The sequence below is a fragment of the Leptonychotes weddellii genome, chromosome 3 (genome assembly GCF_054177405.1).
Source record: "Leptonychotes weddellii isolate Sample4059 chromosome 3, ASM5417740v2, whole genome shotgun sequence".
Classification (NCBI taxonomy): Eukaryota; Metazoa; Chordata; class Mammalia; order Carnivora; family Phocidae; genus Leptonychotes; species Leptonychotes weddellii.
Window position 1 is genome coordinate 163,976,250 of NC_138371.1, and position 13,928 is coordinate 163,990,177.

Here is a 13,928-nt window from a genome sequence, read left to right on the forward strand (position 1 = left end):
AAAAACTTCTAACTGTTGAGTTTCACTATTAGTTTTTGAAGTTTTAACCATTTAAGAAGAAAGTTCTAATAGAAGCAAGCCTTTTTGAAATCCAAGTTCAATATCATAAATAGTCTGAAAATACTGTTGCTTGATGAAACCACAAGGAAATTCAAATTTCAGTCCAGTAAACAAGAGCTAGAAAGCAGATGGACAAGGGCACCATCTCACCCTTTCCCAGAATGGTAGAGTGGCAAATAACTTCTGGCTGGAAAGAGTCTACCAAGAGGTGTCCTCTCAACCAGGACTTTTTCAAACAATGGTAATTTAGAAAGAGAGATACTGTTTTTCTCCCCGGTCTCCACAGAACCTTACCTTCATACCAGTCTCAGATTAATTGAACATCACTACTTGGGAGTGGTTGTTTGGGGTGGCCTGGAGGAGGCAACTCAAAGGAGCCGCTGGGAAGTTGTTTGGTTGTAAGCAAGGCAGGGCGTGAATTAGAAAGTGAACCTAGCAAGTTGCTGATGACTCAGGTGTGACACAGAGAGCCAGGGATCCCGTTTTGAAGCCAAACATGGGAAGGAGAGAGGGAAGCAGGAAATAAGCATTGGGGTAAAGGGGGAATAGGGAGTTATTGTTTACTGGGTACAGAGGTCTGTTTTGGAATGCTGCAGAGTTCTGGAGATGGCTGGTGGTGATGGTTGCTCACGGGCGAGTGTATTAACACCGCTGAACTATACATTTAGAAATGGTTAAAAGGGCAAATATTAAGCTATGCCTGTTTTACCACAATTTTTAAATTGGCCAAAAGATCTGAGTAGACATTTCTCCAAAGAAGCAGGGAGTAGGATTGGAAAGAAAATGGCTGATTGTACTTCTATTAAATCCATAGCACAGAGTTATTCTTTTTACATTAAAAATTCTCTTATTGCTGTGTTTTCCTTTAAGAGTTTTCATAAAGCAGGTACCTGAGTGCAAATGCAAATCCTTCCTCAGTGAGCCATCCTTGGTGGAAGCTGGGTCTATCCTGAGATGCCAGGCCATAACAGAAACCCACTGTTGACTCAGCAGCAACGCACCTTCATACCTTTTCTCAACAGACATTTATTAAGCACCTACTATGTGCAATTCAGAATTCTGGGAATACAGAATCGAACAAAACAGTCCCTGTTCTCCTGAGTCTAACCTAATAAGGGAGACAGGCAGTAGACCAACATGCAAATAATTCCTGTCAAAGTGATCAACTAATAAGGATCATCTCGAAAAGCAGAAATGCCAAAAGGATGGTCTTAGCCACTGAGTTTTGACAGAGGACAGCAATAAAGAAATAAAAGAGAATATAGGTGCTTTCTTTGTATTTTTTCTTTATATGGGGGGGTCTCCATTTTGCCATCTATTCTACCATGGTATTTTGGCTCCTCCTCGCAGTTGTTAGGGAAGACAGATGGTAACCTGGTGTAGCTCCCCGCCAGAGGTGTCCGTGTGGTAATGGGCAAAGTAGGAAACTGAGGCTCAGAGGGTCACCAAGCTTGTTGGTGGCACAGACAGGCCTCCTGAAATTCCACTCCGGGACTCTGATTTTTCCTTTGCACCATGATTTTACACACAATTAAGTAGTTTTCTTAACCAACCTCTCTCTTTCTCTCTCTCTCTCTCTGATACACATACACAAACGTACAGGCAAAGAACTAAAATAGAAAAAGACCACTGATTTTGCTGGAAATGTTGTTAGATGGCAGTGTCATCCTACCAGTTCCCAAAATGTACAAGATGATTACGACACACAGAGACATGCTTCATGTGTCACACTAATCTCACTGTTCCTTTTGCTGAATCTTCGTATTTACTTACTTTCCTGCCTTTAGTGTCCTAAAAGCCAGTTGTCAACAGGCTGAATTATACATTCTGCTCCACAGTTAAAATGAGTACTACAGCCAAAATGTGCTCAGGATTCTAAGTCCGACATAATGGTGGTGGATACAAAAGCAGGGTATTGAGCAGGATTGAGGACTTGATGTTGAATCCAACAGGATCTTGTTTCTGTGATTTTTCTGGGCCCAAATCCTCAATTTATTACTGGGAGTAAAATCCCATATTGAAAAGAGCCAGGTATAAATGACTGCCCTTGAAATTTCATTTCCATTGCTGCATAAAGTTTTTTAAAGGTATAAAAAAGTTTTCTTGGATTCCACCTTCATGCCCAGAGGTCACCTTCAGTGAAAGAGCCTCCGATGTGGGTGGCCTATTTAATCCCAGATAGCTTCCCATGCCACGCATCTCAGGGAAAATATTCTAAATGTGATAGTTTTAGAGAAATGTTTTATAATTTTTCTTATAATGTTTTAGAGTATTTTCTTAAATAGTGTGGCCCAAATATTATCTATTGTTTCTTGATACAGTAGAGGAATTTAGCCTCCTTTAATACGTAGACAGGCCCTAATTTTAAAAATGTTTGTTCAGAATTCCCTTTGTCACTTGGTTTAAGACTCAAAATAATTTTCCTATAGAGACAGTGATGAACTTGATGGTAAGGTCTCCGGGTTGGCCTATCAGAGTTTACTTCACTCGCGACATTGCTCAAGGATAATACTGTATTAACAGCACGGAACAGGCCACATACCGCGTACATAGATGTTTCTGTATCTTTGAGATTCAAGACAGAGGCCAAAAGCACATGCCTAACTCAAAGCCCCAGACAGCTATGTGATGGAAAAGTCCTTCACCTTCTCCACCTGCCGGAGTAAAGGAACCATCACCCCCGTGAATTCCGTGACTCGGATGTTTGCCGGGGAAGTTTGGTGGGGTGGGGATGAGATGTACGGTATGGAGTCAGGAACGTTGGGCAGGAATAGGAAGAGAAAATCTGGGACTTGTCCCTGCCAGGCAACCAGGGACTTTCATCCACCCTCCTGCCCATTTCCCATGGATGCCATATTTGATCTGCCTCCTTTTTTCCTGGCTGTTGTAGGGGCCCTTCCAGTCTAGGATTTGGTTTGGTTTTCCTGTTGTTCTGACCTCCTCTGGCACTTGCAGAGCAAACACGGTCCCCTAGCTCCTCTCTTCCTGAACAAGCACACAACACTCCTGAATGTGTTTTTGTTTTAAACACTTAGAGAGCACTGGCGGAAGCACGAGGAACGAAAAGTCTCCCCTATGCCTTTTCCTGCTTCCTCATTTATTATCCTACAAGAGAAAGAATCACCCTTGGGTGATGTACGGATTTTTAGACAATCTAAGGGCTAGATTCCTGTCTCACTGTAAAAGCAGCAGAAATGCTCCTCAGAATTCCCTCCAGGGAATTGGACTGGTTGAGGCTGGGTGTGGGGTAGAGAAGGGAATCGTGACTGAAGTCTCACCCCATTCTCACAAGAGTCTAGATTTTTCCACGTGTGACATGGACTCATGCGAAGAGTGCAGTCTTATTCAAATCAAAAATTTCCCTGTACCTATTTTGTCCAGAATAATATAAATTGTCAGTGTAGACCCTGGTCAGTAATCTTCAGTGAGGCCATCGTTACTGCCTTTTGTGCAGAAACTCAATTATTAATATTTTTAAGTGATAGTTTTTCATACATTGGAAGGGTATATCTGAAAAATCTTTTTGTTCAACTAATTGGAAGATATTAGAAATGAGTCCTCAACAAAATGATGTCATTAAAAACAAAGGAATTAGAACTTTGAATGTAAACTTTCCGTTGATGACAGAGGACAAAACAATAATCCTGACTGTACTGCTCTTTAAGGTCTGCTAAATACTGGGGGCGTTTGGGCCAGCCTCAAGTTGCCCTTCTCAAGAGTGAAACCCATTGTCATGTGTGAGAATTTTCTCCCACCACCCCAAAATGTGCTCTTCCTATATTCATAAAAACCCGTTTTGAAAACAAGGCAAATATGGCATAAGACGCTGCCTTCTCTCAGAACAATACTCCCCCCAGATAACGAATAGGACTATTTTCCAAAGTGTCTTTTTATATACCGCTCATTACCTTTGAATTGTTTATGCACTTCAAGTTTACGCATAGTCTTGAAATCGGCCAAAGTGCCTAAAAGTGTTCATTTATTAACACGTATCGTTAGACTTGCTCTGATAATGTTCACAGAAACCAAAGACATTTGCTTTTGGCTTTGGTAATCCATACTGTGATGAAGTCCAGAATTATTTTGTAGCCAAAACTCTACAAATGTCCCTCCGCCTTTGTACAGTTTACTTCAATCAAAATGCTTCATAAGTTTGGCCTCTCAGACAAAATCAGGGAATTTCAGACAGTAGCAACTGCCATAGGGAAGAGGTGTGGAGTACTAGGAAAAGATGGAGAGAATATTAAGCAGTGGAGAGATTGGGGGGTGTGTGGGGGGGTGCCGGGAGATAGCAGTGAAGAGAAACATGCATGACAGAATAAAAAGAAAATAACTGTAGGGAAAAAAAAGCTATTAGGATGGCGAGCAACAGGCAAGCCTCCTTAGCTTGGCCATAGTTTTAGGAAATTCCATTCGGTTTTCAGTTTTAAAATTAATAATTAGTTCTGTTTAAGGAGAGAGTGAAACATTCTCTTAAAAATTACATTCCAAGGAAACAGGGCCTTCTAACTGTGGAAGAAGACTTCTAAGGAATCAACCAAGTCTAGAAGTTTTCTTCAGGTGGCGTTTTTGTTTATCTGCCGTGTTTCCATATTTGTGAGTGATTCTTCCCCCAGCCTGGAAGATTTTTCCTCTTACCTGTCTATAACAGGGAGTAGGGGAAGGAGAGGCCTGTTTGTTTTCCTTGGATATTTCCGAATCCTTAACTTGCCCGAAAGACAGCAGAGATACCTATTGTCCAGAGGGTTCCTCTCCTTGCCGCCATTTCTATGTCTCGCTTGTGAGTGGTCTGTTGGCCACCTGCTAATACCAGCATTGTGGTCTTGAGTCCTCAGTAAATGTTGACTCAGCCCTCCGTGCACCCAGCAGTTAATAAATGCCTCCTACGTGCCCAGCCCTATCCCAGACATTAGGGATATAAAGGTGAATAGAACACTGCCTCATTCTTAGAAAACTCAGTTTTGCCACAGACCCAGTTAATGCAACAGCCTTGCTTGGAAATGTCCACTTGAGATCCCTTGCGAGTGCTATTCAGATGCCTTCAGATTTCAGCAAAACCACACGAATATTTTATAAGGCATATTTTATCCACATCTTCAAGCCCCACACTACAAAGACACTATTGGATGGCTCTCCGCAGGAGGACTGAAGTCAAACCTTATTCCTCTCTTCTAATTGTTTTGTGGTTTGGATCCATAGGAACAGTTGGGTCTTTTCACTGAAATGATTTTCCTATCAATTAAGCCAAGCAGTAAGCGTTCCGGCATACTTTAATATTGAGCTAATATTTTAAAAGACAGCTCTTCTGACGTCCCTGAATCTTTGTAATGAACATATTTATATAAAAAGTGTGAATATTTCTAGAAGTCATAATTATTCATATGTTCAGTTCCTGGATATCCGTCACAAGGTAGAAAACTCAGAAAGTGGTAATACTTGGTGCCTCTGAAGCCCGGGAGAAATGCTATGTTGACTTGTCTTCTTTGACCCCATCTGGCACGAGGGCTATTCAGTTCAGCGGTTGAGTTGATGGTGCTGACGCACTCAAGTTCAGTGTTTCAGCCTCTGCACAGACTGTCTGGCTTTCAACCAAGTGCATTTCTCACTCTAGTCAGTTCTTTTTCAAGTGTCCAGCAAGGGTCAGGGCGTATAGATGGCTCAGCCAAAATCTATCATCATCTTGGAAGAGACAAGGCAATGTGGGTATTTCATATTTGATGAATCAGTAAAGGGAGGGACAGTAGTTTTTTCTTAGAGGGAGCCTGTTGGTCAAGTACCCTGTTCCTTTGGGTGAAAGTGCGATGTGTGCAAGTTGCAGGATTAACTCCCCATTAGACCCCCTCCCCCAATCCCGCCCAGCAGCGGTGACTGCTGGCTCCCTCCGTGTTGCCTACAGCCTTGGCCTCTGCCGGGCTCAGGAAGCTAGCGATCCAGGCTTAGTGGATAGCTCCTCCCAGTAGGTAAGGCTCAAAGAGGACACAGCCTAAAGAGATATTTGGACCACACAGTTATTTTCTGTAATGAGAATTAGTTGCTGAATTTCCAGCTTCTTTTGGAAAATGGAAAGGTCAAGCAGTGTAAGGTCAAGCGGGTTTCTGCACATAACAACTGGCTGGAGCTGATTAACTGCTCCTCCATTCCTTGTAGGCACGGGGCCTTCCATCTGCCACGCTCCCTACCTGACCCACTCACTTACGTGCACTTCCTGCTGGGGCCCCCCAGTCAGTAGGTTTACCATACAGGGACCCAGTCTTCTTTTTAATAAACTTGACTGCCATTGCACCACGAGTCAGTGGTAGGCACTTCACCAAGGACGCAGAGATTATTAAATGACTGCCCACCCACACATTTCATGGGAAAGCAACCCATCTGATGTTCCTTGGGGCCATTCACGCTTTGTCTACAGTAAATAAATATTAGGCTACTTGTGTACTGGGTTCGTATGGGAACAATTTAAGGATGTGGATGAAGCAGAATCGGCCGATTCTGAGATCCGACCACCTGAAGGACATGCTAATTAACAAGTAGATTCCACTGCAGCCAACTTACATTTTTGCATCACAGATACTCTTGCTCCACCCAGAGGGTCCACCGAAGATTCACGCATGCACTAGTGCTTTGAGCTCAAGCCTGTCTTTGTTTTAAAAATAGAACTGCCGATTTCGTGGGCATCAGCTAGTCCCATTTTTTGTGTGTTCTCCTTTTAGTTGAGAAAGGAATGAAAAGTAATCCTTTCCAAAGTTCAGAATTTTGATTTACCATACCAGATTGACTAAAATCTTATGTTAGCCGTTTATCCCCCTTGTTCATCATGGTTCTCCTTATATGAGAAGATCCTTAAATTTAAGAGGCGAGTCTGTCAGAAAGATGAACAGAAGTACATCCTGTTCAATACATTTGATTTTTGCCCTGTCATATACGGTGCCAGGGTCCTCAGAAGCTGGAACAGCGGACCTGTGACTGGGGCGGGGCTTCCGCCGCCCTGAGCAGACGTGTGTGCGACATCCGTCTGGAGGAGGCCCCGGGGTAGGGTGTGGTTGGCCACGCAGGCAAGGCCTTCCTGGGGAGGGGTGCCGCAGCCCCACGGTCCCTCCGCGGTTTCTACCCATCCGCACAGTCGCTGCTCGCGGTTTGCTCTAGACCCCGCCCCATGGCCGCCCCTCTCCCTGGTTCCCAGGCTCCCACGGCGGTTCTGAGCACTGATCTCCACTGGCACCGTGCGAGGTAGAGCCTTCGGAACCACTGTTTCCCCTGGTCAGTGCAGACTGTCACTACACCCTGGAGGGGACTCCGTGCCAGCAGGAGGAGTGAGCTAACATCCCTAACTCACACTGGCTTGCACAAGCACTTTTACGTCGTGCAAACTTGCGCTGACTTCTCTATGTCTACAACAGTATGACTGGCAATACTAACCTAGCTCTCAGGGTTCTGGCAAAAACCACTCACAGCCCCCTGGAAAATCAAGGGGGCATCTATTGAAATTAAAACAAAACCCACAATGAGGCTTCAGAGAGGGGATTTCTGGGGGACCCAACGTGGTAGCCATCTCTCTGACTTACACTCGCTCTGGCAGACCCCAGGAGAATTTTCCATTGCCCCTTCCAAGAAAACACAGGCTGCAGGGCCTGGAGGCTGAGAAAGGAACTTTGGTCTCAGTTTTGGTGAGCACAGGGCAGGAAGGATGCCAATCAGCCGGTCTGTCGAGGTCACTTTGGTGAACTGTGATTTAATTAACTGTACTTTAAAATGGACAGGCTCAGGATCAGGACTTGTCAATATCAGATTCATAGCCCATGTTTCAGGGCCACATATAAAGACAGCACAGGCAGGGAGGGGCAGAGGGAGAGGGGGAGAGAGAGAGAATCTTAAGCAGGCTCCACGCCGGGTGCAGGGCTCGATCTCACAGCCCTGAGATCATGACCTAAGCCGAAATCAAGAGTGGGACTCTTGGCCGACTGAGCCACCCAGGCGCCCCCAGCCTGCTCTTTTAAAAATGCATGTTTCGTACCTATATTGAAATACTCAGACACCCTAAAGGTTTTGATCCTGCTGCCCATTAAAATTACAATGGAGATTGAAGACGTTTTTATGTATAGAATATATTTCATATATCCATGTAAAGTTGGAGAGGCAACAGGGAAGCACACAAATGGACCTATTCATCTGATTTTAAATTATGTTTCTTTGGTGCAAATTAAAAATATAATCTGACTAAAGAAAACCCATATTTAAAACTAGACAGAAGAGCCCTCTTTCCCTTGAAATGGCTTCTCTACACTCTTCCGCCCATACACCTAATTCCCCCGCCCCCCCCCCCACGGCTCTTCTCTTCCCTCCAGGGCTATCCCCCAGCTGGAAACTGCCCTGTCCCCCCGTGGGCCCTCCGGCCTGTAGTGTCTCACGTCACACTAGTCTCCTGACATCAGAAACAGCAAGCACATGGGCCGCAGGTCATTTCAGAGACACTCATAGGGTAGCTGCTTCTCATCTGGAGTCGTGTCTGTATTTCCAGACTCTGTCTCCACCCGCCCCGCAGAGAACACTTAATTCAGATTGTACCAGCCAGCTCTGTTTCTCAGAAAAAAAAATTAATAATCAAATTATGTTTTCCTGAAAAATGCTACCACCCAAAAAATGAAACACTCACAGCTTTCTTACCTTCTAAAATCAAATCTCTTGGACCTCTTGAAGCTTGCAGCTGCCAGGAGAGTAATTCTTTTTTTTTTTTTTTTTTAACACCGCAGAGGTTAGTCCACAAGGTAGCCGAGGATAGAGACCAGGGTAGAGCCAGAGTTTCCTGGCCTGGACACCAGGCCGCTGTAATAGCAGACAGCTTGATAACGTATCGGCTATTTGTGTTTAGTCTTTATCCATATAATGTATCCGATGTAGGCTGGGGCAGAGGGGAAGGACAAGCTGGGTGAGTCCAGGTAATGCTCCGAGTGAACTCCAAGGTTAATTTACCATTCACTTAAACCCAGGTGGTTGTACATGTCTCTCTGTTAGGTATGAGTCCAAAGCATTGCTGTAACTAATTTCTATAATAGCCCGTTGCTAGGCTTTCTGTAGAATACTTTTCTTTCCGGGTGCTTAAGAATATCATTCTATATGGCAGTTTAGTGTCACTTACTAAGCAAGGATATGAATATATTCCAAAATATATATTACTTAAGAATTTGCAAGATTTTGTGCCATAAATATCTTAGAGAGAGTCTTGCTAAAGTAAAAGGAAAGAAGAAAGAGAAAAAGACACAATTTGATGTCCCGGGGCATGTTCTTAATTTGGAAACCTTACAGATAGTATTGAACTGAAGCTAAGGGATGAAATAGAATAATTCCTATTTAATAATCAAATATCTGAACCGAAAAGTGAAGTTATAATAGAACCATCTGACGAATTTGATATTGGCAATTGGCAGTGGCTATTCCAAGATACTGTGATAATATTTACATATCAAATCATTACATCTCATTTTTATTTGTCTATCATTATACGAGACAATGCAATTTTTCCCAATTAATTTTAAATTCTCAGGAACTTTGAAGTTTTGAGTTTCCATTTAGTATAAATATTTAATATAAATGAGTTCTTCCTCTACTTTTATCACTTCCATATAAATCCATACATTCCAGTAAATTAAAGGATATTCCTATTTATTTCATGGGAGGAATTATTTGAGTTGGTACTATTTGAGTATATACTAAAGCTGTTCTTTGCAAACTGCAGGAGCACCCACTTAAAAGGAAAAGTATCCACATACGTGAATTCTAACATAATGGGATGAGAAATTATACATAGAAATGAGGCTTTTATTAGGAATTGGATCCCAGTGTGCAGGAATATTAGCTTGATCATAAAGAATTTTCACTGTTTTTTTTTTTTCCTAAACATAGACTCTCGGCAGTTTAATAAGTAAATATTTCATTCATTGCACAAAGTTTGGTTGAAGCATTGAACAAAGAATATTTTTGTTAGAACTTGTTAAAAGGTTGGCTTTTTAAAAGCTTGTCATTTAGAGGACTGGGTCACACAGGGCAAACTCCCTGTCTTTTGCAAAGGTATGGAGTTGGAAATGAACTTGGAAATCAGGCTCCTGGGACCACGATTTGCATTTGATAGTTTAGCTTTGTCTGTGCTTTTGGATTTATTTAGAATGTTGTAACTGCTTTATTAGAATGTTGCCCCTTTTTCCCTTTGACGTTCCCTGAATTTGAAACTGGTGGTTATTATACCTTGAGAACAAAATTACTTTTGATGGGAACACATCTCTGAATGTTATATGCAAGTTAACAAATAAATAACACTTAACTTATTATACATTTAAAAATATATTTAAACTTTTCCCACAACTTTCCCCGTACAAACTAATTCTCTGATTAGACTCCCTGATCACCTTAGCAAATATTAATTGGATGATAATGGGAACATATCAGAAAGAGACATGAAGCAGAAACTAGAAAAGGAGATCAGGGCCTAAGCACACTGCATGCCCACATACACGCTGTCAGAGTTTCACAGAAAATACAATCGTGTGCATTCGAATCACCATTTGTTACAGCAGCTACAAGGCAGGAGAGCTTATGTGTAAAGTTTTTCGGCATGAAGGGTGGGGATTGCTCAAAATTACGATTGCCTCAAAAGATGAAAATATATCAAAATGAGAAATTGAAGGAAATTCCTATTTGCAAAGAGTAGAACTTAAACTCGTTATTTTCCCTCACAGAAGGATGTCTAAAGCACGCTTGTCTTTTTCTTTAACAGATAATTCTGAAATAATCAGCAGACACGGAATGGAATGCCAAGAATCTGCATTGAGAATAACTAAACATTGTTACTGTACATACTATCCTGTTTCCTCCTCAATAGAATTGCCACAAACTGCATGCTAAATAAAGAATTAGTTCTTCCGGACAGACCACAACTGTAAGAAGCTAGTGCTGCTATATCATATATGAGTATTAAATATGGTATGCTTAGTATATTCCAACCTAAGATAGTTAACTACCTGCGACCAGCTGTGACGTTTAAAGACATAAAGGATAAAGTTTACTTTTCAAGGGTTTCTAAACATAGTTTCTGTCCTAGGAATATTGTCTTATCTCCATAACTATAGCTGATGCAGAAAAGCCCAACCAACGTACTCATTTCGATTGCGAATATTTCCAAGTTAGCAATAAACAATTAGCATTAGTTAAGAAATCTGTTCCGAGGGCAGGTTCGATTCTAACGCCAGTTACTGTCATTTCCTTTACCCACTGGATCAAAGCATATGTTTCGCTTCTTCACAACATGAATGCTGCAGCAAAGGTGAGAAGTGAAGTAAAACTGACGCCTGTCCTTCAGGTCTAAAATTTGAATGGAAATTCAAGCACAAGTATGGGGGACACATCACAGTGTGGTATTTGGTTTGCCCGGAGATGCCGCATTGAATCGTGTGATTCTAGAATAACATTAACTAGATTGAAAAAGAAACTTTGCACGGTATGAACTTCATACCCCACCAAACAAAGTCTTGAAGGTATTATTTTACAAGTATATTTTTAAAGTTGTTTTATAAGAGAGACTTTGTAGAAGTGCCTAGATTTTGCCAGACTTCATCCAGCTTGACAAGAACGAGGCCCATGCCAACAGTCTAATCTAAGGGATTAGTTGGAAAAACTAACTCACCATCCGGTTGCCTGTTACAGAATAACTTCGAAACTAAAAACCTAGTCAAACAACGAAGCTGTAGGTGAGGAGATCTGTATAATATTCTAATTTAAGTAAGTTTGAGTTTAGTCACTGAAAATTTGACTGTGACTTTAATCTAAATTACTATGTAAACAAAAAGTAGATAGTTTCACTTTTTAAAAAATCCATTACTGTTTTGCATTTCAAAAGTTGGATTAAAGGGTTGTAACTGACTACAGCATGGAAAAAAAAATAGTTCTTTTAATTCTTTCACCTTAAAGCATATTTTATGTCTCAAAAGTATAAAAAACTTTAATACAAGTACATACATATTATATATACACATACATATATATACTATATATGGATGAAACATATTTTAATGTTGTTTACTTTTTTAAATACTTGGTTGATCTTCAAGGTAATAGCGATACAATTAAATTTTGTTCAGAAAGTTTGTTTTAAAGTTTATTTTAAGCACTATCGTACCAAATATTTCATATTTCACATTTTATATGTTGCACATAGCCTATACAGTACCTACATAGTTTTTAAATTATTGTTTAAAAAACAAAACAGCTGTTATAAATGAATATTATGTGTAATTGTTTAAAACATCCATTTTCTTTGTGAACATACTAGTGATTGAAGTATTTTGACTTTTGAGATTGAATGTAAAATATTTTAAATTTTGGCATCACCGCCTGTTCTGAAAACTAGATGCACCAACCATATCATTTTTGTTGGAGAAAAAAAAGAAATCCACCATTTTAATTCATGTCAGTCGACGTCTAATGACCATCTTATATTGTAGATTTGATAACCCCATCGAAAGAAAATCACATTCTAAGTGTGATCTTACATCGTGCTTGTATCGTGGCATTTGTTTTAATTTGTGGGAAAGTATTGTATCTAATTTGTATTTCTTTGGTAGTTTCATCTTTATGTATTATTGATCTTTGTAATTTTCTCAACTATAACAATGTAGTTACGCTACAACTTACCTAAAACATTCAAACTTGTTTTCCTCTTTTCTTTTTTCTTTCTTTGTTATTTCACTTAAACTCATTGAAAACATAGTATACATTACTAAAAGATAAATTACAGGAATCACTGAAATATTTTTGTAGACTAATTGTTGTCACGGTGTCTTTCTTTTGTTTCATGATTTTGATTTTTAAAATTATTAGCACACAGCTATTTTCAGCCCTTTAATAATGGGAGCATCAGAAACATCACCTGTATCCCCAGACAAATATAGAAGACTGTATTTTTACTATGATATCCATTTTCCAGAATTGTGATTATAATATGCAAAGAGTCATAAATATGCCATTTACAATAAGGAGGAGGCAAGGCAAATGCATAGATGTACAAATATATGTACAACAGATTTTGCTTTTTATTTATTTATAATGTAATTTTATAGAATAATTCTGGGATTTGAGAGGATCTAAAACTATTTTTCTGTATAAATATTATTTGCCAAAAGTTTGTTTATATTCAGAAGTCTGACTATGATGAATAAATCTTAAATGCTTTGTTTAATTACAAAAATAAAATCACCAGTATCCAAGACATGAAGATAGCAATTCAACAAATACCGTAGTTAAGAGATGAACTCGCCACTTGTGTGGGAACTACATTTCACTCTTGGTTTTCAGGATATAACAGCACTTCACAGAAATATTCTTTCAGCCATACCACTGGTAACATTTCTACTAAATCTTTCTGTAACACTTAAAGAATTCCCTCATTCATTACCTTACAGTGTAAACAGGAGTCTAATTTGTATCAACTCTATGTTTTGGTTGTAATATTCAGTTCACTCACCCAATGTACAACCAATGAAATAAAAGAAGCATTTAAAAGGATTTCTAGTCTTCCTCCTTTTTGTGTGGAGACGGATGGATAATTAGCCGAACGAAACAGTCTTCACATTCGCGTAGAAAACCTTTGGTGACTTCAAAGGAGAGCAAGCTCTGGTCTTCAAATGGGAGACTGATGGGTTTTGCTTTTAGGTTTGGCTTTTTAACAGTAAGAAAAGCAATTTAAAGGGATCATTTTAGAAGTTCTTCTGAAATGAGAAATAAAGGTAAATCCCACCACTCGGCCCTCCTCTTCAGGATTCTGCCTGATAATGAAGAGAACATTAGTAACCAAATGGGAACAAAATATATCCGTTTCATTTAGACAA

At 40.3% G+C, this 13,928-nt stretch overlaps 1 protein-coding gene across 6 annotated transcripts in view; it reads left to right on the forward strand.

Moving 5' to 3' along the window:
* MBNL2 (muscleblind like splicing regulator 2) overlaps nucleotides 1-13,605 on the forward strand; it is a 142,246-nt gene extending 128,641 nt beyond the window's left edge. For all 6 annotated transcript variants that reach the window (XM_081815124.1, XM_081815121.1, XM_081815120.1 and 3 more), the window contains one exon: nucleotides 10,823-13,605. In XM_081815124.1, the coding sequence (XP_081671250.1) occupies nucleotides 10,823-10,837 (15 nt within the window). In that variant the 3' untranslated portion in view covers nucleotides 10,838-13,605. The remainder of the gene's footprint in view (nucleotides 1-10,822) is intronic.
* The last annotated feature ends 323 nt before the right edge of the window (nucleotides 13,606-13,928 follow it).